This window comes from Rattus norvegicus, chromosome 7 (genome assembly GCF_036323735.1).
Source record: "Rattus norvegicus strain BN/NHsdMcwi chromosome 7, GRCr8, whole genome shotgun sequence".
NCBI lineage: Eukaryota > Metazoa > Chordata > Mammalia > Rodentia > Muridae > Rattus > Rattus norvegicus.
The window spans coordinates 65,213,820-65,226,044 of NC_086025.1; the positions used below are offsets into that span (position 1 = coordinate 65,213,820).

General features: G+C 46.2%; 1 protein-coding gene across 47 annotated transcripts in view; it reads left to right on the top strand.

Moving 5' to 3' along the window:
- Window positions 1–12,044, top strand: part of R3hdm2 (R3H domain containing 2) — a 128,179-nt gene extending 116,135 nt beyond the window's left edge. For 32 of the 47 annotated variants that reach the window (XM_063263810.1, XM_063263807.1, XM_063263809.1 and 29 more), the window contains 6 exons: window positions 1,412–1,512; window positions 6,245–6,414; window positions 7,982–8,141; window positions 9,741–9,838; window positions 10,164–10,248; window positions 11,029–12,044. In XM_063263810.1, coding sequence (XP_063119880.1) covers window positions 1,412–1,512; window positions 6,245–6,414; window positions 7,982–8,141; window positions 9,741–9,838; window positions 10,164–10,248; window positions 11,029–11,369 — 955 coding nt within the window. In that variant the 3' untranslated portion in view covers window positions 11,370–12,044. Of the gene's footprint in view, window positions 1–1,411; window positions 1,513–6,244; window positions 8,142–9,740; window positions 9,839–10,163; window positions 10,249–11,028 lie in introns of those variants that run through there. The other 15 variants (XM_006241483.5, XM_063263817.1, XM_017594936.3 and 12 more) reach the window with 6 other exon arrangements.
- Window positions 12,045–12,225: the final 181 nt, after the last annotated feature.

Below are 12,225 nucleotides of genomic sequence, written 5' to 3' on the forward strand. Positions count from 1 at the left end.
ACAGTATACTACCCTAGTTTTGTTTGTTTCTTTGTGAGACTTTTTGGTTCTACTACATAACCTAGGCTGGCCCTGAACTCTGGGTCTTTCTACCTCAACCTCTTGAGTGCTACTGAGATTATAGGTGTGTAGCAACATGACTGTTTCTTTTGGTTTTGTTTTTTTTTTTTTCTTCTTCTTGATTTATTTTTAGAAACAGGGTCTTTGCTCAGGCTAGCTGATTTATGGTTACATGATAAAACACCGTGCCCTAGCGTGTACTCGTGCGTTCTCTCGCGCGCTCTCTCTCTCTCTCTCTCTCTCTCTCTCTCTCTCTCTCTCTCTCTCTCTCGTGAGAGTGTGTGTGTGTGTGTGTGTGTGTGTGTGTGTGTGTGTGTGTGTGTGTGTGTGTGTGTGTGAGAAAAGGGGTGATCGTGGGACATACTCAAAAGGCAAAAGTGGATGATGGATCCCATAGAACTAGAGTTATAGGTAATTGTGAGCTGCCTCGAGTGGGAGCTAGGAGTTGAACTTTGCTCTTCTGAAAGACCAAAAGTTGTTCTTAACCACAGAGTAATCTCTCCAGCCCTCTAATTGGGTTGGATGGTTGGTTGGTTGGTTGGTTGGGTTTGCTTTTTGTTTATTTTGCTTTGGGTTTTGTTCAGTTTTTTGAGACAGGGATTTCTCTGTGTAGTCCTGGCAGTCCTGGAACTCCCTCTGTAGACTAAGCTGGCCTTGAATTTATCTACTTTTGTCTCTTGGGCGCTGGTATTAAAGGCATATATAACCACGCCCACTTTTTTTTTTTAAATGAAGAAATTCAAGCTAGGAATTTAACAAACCTACACAAAGTCACAGAGGAGCTGGATAGAAGTGAACCTGAATAGAATTAATGTAGATCTAGTTGTATGTGTCTCTGTGTGTACATCTCCAGTGTGTGTTTATCTGTCTATGTGTAAGTATCCATGTTGTTTTGAGTTTCGCAGTCTTCTTCTCCTGTTTGTCTTTAGGGATCCCCAGTGTTAACCATTGTGTACACACCCTCAGTCACTCACCCTTTATAGTTTTATTTACTCCTTTATCTAGCACTGTGGTCTGACCCTGACTTGATTTGGCTCTTTTTTGTTTTTAAAACCTCTGTATATTACAATGTATGTGTTTGGTATTCCATACTGTTAGGAAGAGCATGTGCTTTAACATTCCATATTCAGTGCAGATTAGCAGCTTCCTAATTGAAAGATGATCAAGTACAAATATATATAATTAAGTTTCAACTGATGAGTGATTTTAGAAATTGCCTGGTAAATTGGTCTGGGAATGGCTTGTAGCTGCCTCTGCTTCCCACAGGGGAGGCCTAGGAAGCAGCAGCTGTTTGTCAGAAGCCATGTCTCTCCCTCTGTCCCATTACCACTCCTTTCTTCTCCCCTCCCAGCCCTTCTGTGGGGTTTCTGCAGCCTCCTGGCTCTGAGCAGTACCAGATGCCTCAGTCTCCCGCTCCCTGCAGCCCACCACAGATACCACAGCAGTACTCAGGTAGGAGCATAAAGAGTCTGGGGTGGGCTCGGGCACTGGCCAGGGCATGCACTACTGAAGGACTTGGATGATAAAGCACTGAAGGGTTCAGAGGTGGGCTTTGATCTCATCACAAAGGCCTAAGTCTTGACTAGACAGTGTAGTGAATGCCTTGACCCTACCTCTCAGACAGCAGAAACAGAAAGGTCATGGTTTCCTTGCGCTTTTGTTGATGCCTGTGTTCTATACTCACTGTCAGAAAAAACTCCTGTCTCCTGCACTCCTTTAGACAGTGTTTTCTTTTTCTCCTGGGAATGTGAAAAACAAAGCTGAGAAATGCTTTTTAAAGCATCATGGATCTGTTTAACAGGTTTTAGTGAGTACACACATGCACTGTGGTATTTCTATTCTGACCATAATCTATAACGAAATCTAAGACTCAAGAGTGAATATTGTACTGGAGGTCATCATAGTCCCGGGACTGAAACTTGGGGCTTTTGCCTTTGTGTACCCCATAAGCTCCATCTTTGTGCTCTATCCCTTTCTGTTCAAAAAGGAAATTGCTTTGTGTTAAATGGCTATAGGACTCTTCAAAGGGGCCGACTATGCCTTGTGAATACATATGGCTATTTGGTCCTTAGCTGTCTGTCCCCAGCATAGGAAGGTCAGGTACCTTGTCTGTTTCTCCCTCAGCACTCCTACACAGCACACAGCACAGTTAAAGAACCTTCAGGGCTTTGGAGCAGAAACCTAATCCATACTTCACTCTGTTGGATGTGGTGGTGTGGATAGACCTCCCTCTTTTGGTGACAGGGAGCCATTTGGCTGGTTTTCCCATTTAGAATGAAGTGCTTTCACCTAAGATGTTTTTGTACTTCTGCTGTTAGATGCTTTGGGGCAATTACAGAATGTATCTTGCTCATATATATTTCACCTTTAAGGTGAAATGACTTCTGGTTTCATCTAGACTAAACGGGGACTAAAGGTTTTAAATCTGTCCACCCTTTTATTACATGAGTGAGCTCTCTGACTGCCTCTTCTGTCTGCCAAGGGCACTTGGCCTTGAATGTCCCAGTAGAATATGGAAATTGTAGAAACCAGCTCCAAGAATTGCTGTATACTATGTTGGTGCTTAGCACTGCACAGCATTTCCTCTCATGTTTGTTAAGATCAGTGTGTGTGTGTGTGTGTGCATAAGGATATGCATGTATATGAATTGACCTCCTTTGTGATACATAAGTATATTTCTTTGGTCTCTGGTATCTGTTGTTCAATATAAAAAGGTCTTGGATCAAAAGCAAAGTCATAGGAAATAGTTATATATTGCTTACTTGGTCTGGTACTAAGCCAATTAAAACATCTTCTGTTCTGGATACCAGAAGCACTAAAGATCAGGGTGAAAGAAGAAAGTAGTTTGGACTTCCCAGGTCAAGGAAATGAGGAAACCTCTCCCATTGTCTGTTCTCCTTGCTGCTTAGGAATTTCTCCCCATTACATTTCCTTTCTTCCCTGAACTGACCTATACTTTTGGCAGTCTGTGCCTTCCCTCAGTCCTACATCCTAACTTATGACATAATGTTCACATAACCATTGATGTTTAAATGCCTACTGTCTGCTCATGGGAAGTAAAGACATTTTTAACAAGAAACAAATGTCTCTTACACTTTCCTTTCCAGTTTACTGTTAACTTGGATCAGAAAAGAGATGGCAGGGTTGGCCCACAGAGGCCACCCTCACCTTCAAAGGACAGTCACCCCGCTCTCCTCTCATGTAGCAACACGGTCACTTTTCCAAAAATAAAGGCGGGGATTAGGATTGGCTGTTCCTGGAACAACCGCTGTGGTTTATTAATACCTTTTTGTAGTTGCCCAGTTCATCTGAACCTTAATTTTGCAACTTTAATGCTACATAGAACTTTTAACTCCAGGAAATACTTGGTTGCCATGAAAATGATGGCTTAGGTCCCCTGAGGTTTATACGGGACAAGTACACAGAGACATGGAATGACAGTGACACCAATACACAGACTCCCAGCTCCCAGTGACACAGCAGCATAAACACTGCTGTACAGAGAGAACCTCTCACATTCTTACTGGCTCAGCTCAATACTGAGGATATTCTCCTCCACTTTAGAAAGATCTTCCTCTCCCCTGCCAAAAAAGGGTAGGGGCTGAGGAGCCAAGATACAGATTTCTGTCCTGTAATTTTGGCTTCATTTCTTTTTCATAGATTTGGTCCCTGCTGGTGAGGAAGAACTCCTATCAGTTTTCAGTTTCTCTCTCAATGATCTTAAAAAAAAAAAAAAAAACTAAACAAAAAACGAAAACCAATTCTGCCAGACATAAATGTCATCTGCTTGTATTTATGTGGTTTGCTCTGCCCAATCGACCTTTCTGCCCAGGTTTAATGATGCCACTTAAAAAGCCATTCACACGTCCCCTCTCCTTTCTTAGCTCTCAAGCTGAAATTGATTTCCTTACTCAGCCCCCTTCTCCCTCTTCCGCCACTCTCAGCCCAGTCTCCTTCCCCAACCCAAGGAGAAGGAAGTGCTATCCCTGGGCAGTGGGGTTTTTTTTTTAATTGCCATGTCCATTAAGAAGTAGGGACAGTTCAACTGTTAACAGACGCCACCTGCTTTTGGCTCGAGGAAGAGAAGCATAGAATCAGCTCATCGGTTGAGTAGTGCTCTGTGTCCTCGGCTGAGTGAAGGGACAACGCTCCCGGCCAGTGGGGGAGGACTGGGTATGGGGAGGAGTTCAGAACAGAGGCTGCAACCAGGAATCCTGTCTTTATTATTGTTGTTGGAGCTAGAGAAAATAATATAAGGACTTTGTGCTTTTCCTCCCTCCTGTATAGAGCCCTCAGTAGCTCCTGTGTGTGCACATTGGTATTCAGAGGCGTTTCCTCTGTCCTGCTTACGCTCTCATCACATATACCCTGGTACATGCCCCACCATTCCCAGCCCAGGGCATTAGGCTCCAATTATGAGCTGCCTCCCAGAAAAGCTGTAGATCTGATTTTTTTTGGGGGGGGGCCCTTGGGTTGCAATGAGGAGTTTGAATAAGGTCAATTGCAGTGTTGTTGGTAGAGGATGTAGGTAGAGCTGTTAGGATGGGAAGGTAACATGCCCGGAGCAACTCTAGCAAGCAGAGAGTTGTTACGGATGCATAGCACACTGCAACTGTGCAGTTTCATGTGGCCCTTTCTGTAAGCCACACTGATGGATGCCCTTCCCCTTTGTGTGGTGGATAGGAAGATACCAGGCTATTGAACGAGGTATTTGTGTTTTCTGGTTTGGTGAACCCTAGAGGAAGGAGTATACAAATGGGCCAGAGAATAAGCTCAGATACCTTCTGTGTCTCCTGAGCTAGGACCTTCCTGTCTTTTACTTCCCTGACCAATGCTCCCACCTGAGCGAATACTCACCTCCAGCATGACTGGTATCCAGAGGCTGTACCATCGTAGTAGCAGTGTGGTAGCGGCAGCACTGCAGCAAGCTGTTGAGGTAGTAATCCCAGCTCCCATTTCTGCACCACTATACACACCAGCTCAGCCTTGGCTGGAACACAGCCAGGCAGGTCAGATGTTGACATTCAATGCTGTATAGTCCCATGTGTAGAGTCAGAGCCCCGCCTGTTCCTCCTAGCAGAAACTGTCCATGAGACTGCTTCTCCCTCTTTACCTTCTTTTTACCATAAAGAAGATTAGACTTAATGTTCCTCCTCAGTGTGTCCTTTCCCTCCTCCACCTCCTGGATAGAGGAAGTAGCAGTGGCTCCCAGCACCAAACCTCACAGTCATATCTAGTTGGGCCCTGGAGTCTGCCAATGTAGCCTTCAGTATGGCCATTGTCCTTCTGGCTACCTTCCTTCAGAACCTCCTGCTTCACTCTTCCTACCACTGGACCTCCATCACCCTGTTTATTTAACCAGTGCACGTACAAGGTGGGCTCCACAGAGCACTGGTCCTAGCCCAGCATCTGTAGGTACAGTCCAAGTATCCTACCAGAATGTACCTCAGACTCTGCATTGTTAGTAGACCATCCTTTCAGTGAGGACAGTGGCCGGGCTTGTTTGTGGTATATTCAGGGTCCAGCATAAGTACTGGTACATTGCAAACATGCAATAAATGTTTGTTAAATAAGCTTCTTATCTCTTAGTGGTTTTCCTACAGTATGATTATATCTTAGCACCTCAAAATTATTTCTCACTTTCTGAATATGACTTGTGCCCTCTGCTTCAGCTGTTCCCAGACTTAACCAACTGGTGACAAACAGTGCTTTGTAAGGTGGTCCAGTGAAGCTGTGAGCTTCGCTCTTTTCTAGAACAGATTGTGCTGGCATTACCTGCAATCCTTAGCAGAGAAACTTGCACATGCCTGTAGCGCTGGCCCATGACCCAAACCCAGACACTGATCCCACCAGCACTGCCCCCAGACATTTCAGCAATCTGACCTGGGTGTTTGGTAATACTCAATTTGGACAGAATAGAGTAGTTTTTCTGCCAATCATAACAAAATGCCCCTCAACAGGTGAAGGGCAGGAGAACACTGGCATCTGGAGCCATCTCTCCTCCACTCAACCTCCACTGGTCAGTGGGTGGGGGTGAGAATCAGAAGCCAAATCAGCAACCGTTTCAGATTCTTGGCAGGACACAGTTAGAATGGCCCTGAAACAAGTGGGTGGATTTGCTTGCTGGCTTCTCTATTCAGAGATAACTCTACTTCCCAACAACTGCTTTCCTCCTGCTACTCAGGCGTGTCACCTTCTGGACCAGGTGTGGTGGTCATGCAACTGAATGTCCCTAATGGACCCCAGGCCCCCCAGAATCCATCCATGGTCCAGTGGGGTCACTGCAAATACTACAGTGTGGACCAGCGTGGTCAGAAGCCTGGAGACCTATACAGTCCTGATGGTGACCCCCAGGTAAGTCCAACCTTTGTCATTTGTTTTGTTTCCAGACAGGGTCTCACAATGTAGCTCTGGCTGTCTTGGAACTCACTGTGTAGACCAGGCTGGCCTCAAACACTCAAACTCACAGAGATTGGCTTGCCTCTGCCTCCGCACTGCTGGAATTAAAGGGATGTGCTACTATGCCCAGTTCAACCCTTACAGATCCAGATTCTTCTCAGGAAGAAATCTTCATGTCATCAACCGAGCAGCCTCTCTTACACATCTTTCTCCAGATGCTTTAAGGGAGAAAAATGAGAACAACAAAGTGAGTCCTCTCTCAAGGAACCCAGTTATAAACGAGTTATAGACCACATCAGACATGCTTAGAGCAGATTCTACATGGCCCAGGGATGGCTCAGCAGTAGATCACGAGCTCTGGGCTGGAGTAGATGACATCTGAAGAGCCCCCGGTTGACCTCTAGCCTCCACAAACATGCACATACACAAATACATACACACATGTAGGGGACCCCTGGGTTAAAACTTCCATAGTTGGGGGCTGGGGATTTAGCTCAGTGGTAGAGTGCTTACCTAGGAAGCGCAAGGCCCTGGGTTCGGTCCCCAGCTCCGAAAAAAAAAAAAAGAACCAAAAAAAAAAAAAAAAACTTCCATAGTTTGGCTCCAGGTTTATTTTTCTTGTACATTGAAACACAATAAAACTTTGGGAATATGTTTCCAGGTGACAATTATCACAACAGAGCTTTAGGCATATATACATAGAAACTACTCTTACAAGGACAACATTTAATTGGGGCTGGCTTACAAGTTCAGAGAGTCAGTCCATTATCATCAACGCAGGAACATGGCAGTGTCCAGGGAGGCATGGTGCAGGAGGAGCTGAGAGCTTTACATCTTCATCTGAAAGCTATGAGGAGACTCCCTTCCAGGCAGCTAGGGTGAGGGTCATAAGCCCACCCCACAGTGACACACCTACTCCAACAAGTCCACACCTCCAAATGGTGCCCCTCCCTGGGCTAGGCATACTCAAACCACCACAGATGGGTTCTATTGAAGAACTCTTTCATAAGGGCGGGTTCCATTCACTGAGAGACTAAGCTCAACATAAAGGTCTAAACAGTGCCCAGGTTTTGGGGTGATTCAAGGATGACTCCATAGAATAGCAAAGATCATGAGGTCGTCAGACAACATCCACTCAGCCTTCTGGGTGACCAAGCATCAGTCATTACTTAAAACCCTTTGAAGAAAATAGGCCTTCGTGTTTGCCAAGTCTGGCTGGCTACTCCAGTGCTTTCTCTATGCTGAACCTTCTACACACATACACACATAGTCTGATCAAGCGTGGGCACTAAAAGTACAGGGTAGGGCTGTGGGGATAGGTGAGTGGTTCACTGCCCGCCCAGTATGCAAGAAGCCCTGGAAGTCAGAGAAGTACATAATGACACAGATGAATTGGGGAGCAGTTGGAAGAGCAGTCTGACTTGGTGCTTACAAGAGAGTTTCTTGACAGTTGTAACTTGGAAGCCATGGGAACAAACAAAGGGTAGTGTGTTTATGTGATATGTGCTCTTCTCTTTCACAGACCAACGCACAAATGGGCAGCAGCCCCGTCACATCTCCTACCCAGTCTCCAGCACCCTCTCCAGTCACGAGCCTCAGCAGTGTCTGCACCGGACTCAGTCCCCTGCCTGTCCTCACACCATTCCCCCGGCCTGGAGGTCCCGCACAGGGTAGGCGGTCAGGTGAGGGTGGGCTGCTCTGGAGCTGAGCATCCATATTCCATTACAAGGTGGAAGGCTAAAAGACAGCAATGGGCAGGGAGCACATCCTCCTACATCTGCTGAGGCAAAGGACGCCACCTCTCCTGCTGCTCCTCAGTCCTGACCTCGCCCTCCCTCCGTCACAGGCTTGGTGTTAGCTAGGAAGTGTGAGGCTTTGCTTTAAGATTGTTTTGCTAGGGGCTGGAGAGATGGCTCAATGCTTAAGAGCACTGACTGCTCTTCCAGAGGTCCTGAGTTCAATTCCCAGCAACCACATGGTGGCTCACAACCATCTGTAAAGAGATCCAATGCCCTCCTCTGGTGTATCTGAAGACAGCTACAGTATACCTATATATAATAAATGAATAAATCTTTAAAAAAAAAAAAGATTGTTTTGCTAGGCATGCCTCAGGAAGCAGAGGCAGAGGAGGATCTCTGAGTTTGAGGCCAACCTGTATACAAAGTGAGTTTCAGGACATCTAGGACTGTTACACAGAGAAATCCTGTCTCAGAGGGGAAATTTTAAATTTTATTTGTTTATGTGCATGTCCCTGTGTAAGTTTATATATATTTTGAACTGGACTCACACGCAGTTGAGATATTGATGTGGGTGCTGGGAACCAAACCAGGTCCTCTGCAGGAGCTAAATGCTCTTAACTGATTAGCATCTCTCCAGCTCCAAGAAGAATGTGATTTCTAAACAGGCAACAATGAATTTCAGTTAAAACACCTGGGTTTCAGCTCCAGGACAAACTAGCTTTGTGATGTTGAACAAGTTACTTAAACTTTTTTTTTTTTAAAGATTTATTTATTTACGTATATGAGTACACTGTCGCTGTCTTCAGACACACCAGAAGAGGGCATCAGATCCCATTACAGATAGTTGTGAGCCACCATGTGGTTGCTGGGAATTGAACTCAGGACCTCTGGAAGAGCAGTCAGTGCTCTTAAGCATTGAGCCATCTCTCCAGCCCTTTACTTAAACTTATAAGTAGATCTTAGTTCCCTCATCTATAAAATGGGGTTAAGCATATTTAAGATGGAAATGGGTTTATTGCTTTTTACTTTGGTCATTAGGAGTAATCTAAAAGTAAAATTAAGATGTTTAAAAACTTCAAAAAAAAAATTTTTTTTCTTTTCTTTTTTTCGGAGCTGGGGACCGAACCCAGGGCCTTGCGCTCGCTAGGCAAGCGCTCTACCACTGACCTAAATCCCCAACACCTCAAAAAAAATTTTAAAGATTTATTTATTTTATGTATGAGTACAGTGTTGCTGTCTTCAGACACACCAGAAGAGGACATCAGATCCCATTACAGATGGTTGTGAGCCACCATGTGGTTGCTGGGAATTGAACTCAGGACCTCTGGAAGAGCAGTTAGTGCCCATTGAGGCATCTCTCCAGGCTGTTTAAAAACTTTAAAGTACTTTGAAATAAGTCATTTGTGAGTAGTAAGTTACACAGTGCACATCGTGGAAAAGGTAGGAATAGGATGCATTGCTGTTCATCTCCAAATCCGTAGTCTCATAATAGACAGGCTGTGAGGCTTAAGCTCCTGAAAACCATCCGTTCTTACTCCTCAGGTGACGGGCGCTATTCCCTATTGGGTCAGCCATTACAATACAATCTGTCCATCTGCCCTCCCTTGCTCCATGGCCAGTCAACGTATACGGTGCACCAGGTAAGCATGCCCATGTCAGTCCTTAGTAGGCATCAGACTCCCTTCTTATCTGGGCCCTGCCTGTGAGTCATCTGCTTCAACCAGCTAAGTGGACACAGGAGAAAACAGAATGGACGAAGCAGAGTTTTACCCTAGTCTTGTGCTCCTGATTCCACCCAGATGCCTAGAGGGAGAGGTTTTATGTCCCACTCTCTGGGAAATCTAACTACCTGACTGGGTAGGGTCCACAGGGTGGGGTGCTGCTCCCCAGTGTCTAGGGCAGACACTGGGGCATAAGGCAGTCAGTGTTATTCACTTGGGGTGAGAATTATATTGGATGTTGAAGGGACAGAGTGGATTGAAGCATGGAAACCGAGGCAAGAGACAAGCACTCAAGTCTGCCTCCACTGACCTGGGGACAGCGGATGTTGGTAAGTTGCAGAAATCTAAGCCCAATCCAAGTGGGAAAGCCTGCTGAGTGTGGGGGAAATGGAGTCTTCTTTGCTTTGCTGCAGAGCAAGCAGAAGATAGAGAGATATAGTGTCTGTGTCCCTGAGCCAGCCATGCAGGTCTGGAGGTAGGCCTTCAGAGACGTTTGGAATAGCACAGTATGGGTGGCTAAACCTCTTGTTATCTGCAGTCTCCTAGAAACCCTCCTGTTCCTAGTCTAGGGCCTCTCCCCCTTGGCCATCCTAGACCTGATTTGGGAGTATAGGAGAAGGAGGAAGGAACTTTCTTCCTCAGGCCTTCCATGCCTAGCACTCAAGGTCTTTGGGATTCCATAGTGTACAGCTGTTGGGAACTGCTGCCCAGGATAAAGGAGGTCTCTGTCTGTACCAGCCTCTGGGTGGAGAAGGAACTGCAGGTCATACTTCAGGTTGAGCCACAGAGTTCACTAAAGGTTACTTAGAAAACTCCATGTCACAGCAGTGACTTTCTATAAGGAATGCAGTTACAGATCAGAAACCTGAGGTTCTAATTCTCAGTCCCTTCTTACTTACATCTCTGGGTTAGGAGAAAGGAAGGTTCATTTTATCTTTTTGGCTGCCCTCTACCCCACCATCTGGACGTGGGTAAGTTAGGCTGATCTGGGAAGGCTAAGAGGGAAGGTAGGGCTTTTGAGGGCTTTTTGGGTACAGGTTTGGTCAGTGACACAGCCAGGCTGCTGTCCAGTCTTTACTCACAACCATTTGTCTCTCCTCCCCTTTCAGTGCTGGGAAGGGTACTGGAGGTGACTGATCTCCCGGAAGGAATCACCCGCACAGAGGCAGACAAACTCTTCACACAGCTTGCCATGTCTGGTGCCAAGATCCAGTGGCTTAAGGATGCTCAGGGGTTGCCTGGTGCAGGTGGGGGGGACAACAGTGGGACTGCTGAGAATGGCCGCCATGCGGACCTCGCTGCCTTGTACACTATAGTGGCTGTGTTCCCCAGTCCCCTGGCTGCCCACAATGCCTCCCTTCGCCTCAACAACTCTGTGAGTCGCTTCAAACTTCGAGTAGCTAAAAAGAACTACGACCTGAGGATCCTGGAGCGAGCTAGCTCTCAATAGCTGGAGGCGGGAGGGGCTGGCACAATAGGAGCAAGGGCCAAGCCGGGAGCCGAAGGCGGATTGGGCCAGAGCTTACCACATTATGGCTGAAGAGAGAAGCAGACAGATTCTCACACCGGCACAGGACTCCTTGACATGGGACTCCCTTGCCATGGGTCCCCCTTTTCCCTGGTTGGTCCCCTTCTGTCTCCCCCTCCTTCCCATCTTCTATCATTTTTTAAATCTCTTCTCCCACCATGAAATTAATTTGTTTCATATTTTTGGCTGAGTAGAGTTGAGAGGGCTCTGCCCTCCCCTTCTCCCACTTCATCACCAGCCCAACTGCCCTTCCCTCTTTTGGTCTTCATGAATATATTTATATGGACAGAATTAAGAAAAATAAATTGATTTCCCCATTCGTTCAATTCCCCCACCTTGTCTCCCCAAACCCCACAGAGTTAAAACTTGGGACTCCCCCGACCCCTGATCCAACCCCAGAACACTTGTATATTGTTTGTTTGAGGTTTGTGCCACCACAGTAACAGACACAGTATTTAATTGCACATACAGATGTTTGCTGGGTTCACTGTAAATTTTATTTAATCTGGTTTTTTGTTTGTTTGGGGAGTTACTTGGGGGGGAGGTTGGTTTTGTTTATAAATATAAAAAAAGCAAAAACCTGTCACTGGCCATCAATCACTGTCTGACTGTTTGTCTGTGGGTGTGGGCTGGGCTAGAAGCTCTGAATAGGCCCAGCCCCGCAACTGCTGAAAGGGACCGTAGCTTAGGAAGATTTCCCCAGTGTGTGCACATGTTTCCTAACCTCTTCTTTCCGGCCTCTCCTCTCCCCTGTACACAATTCTCAACAGTGGCTGAG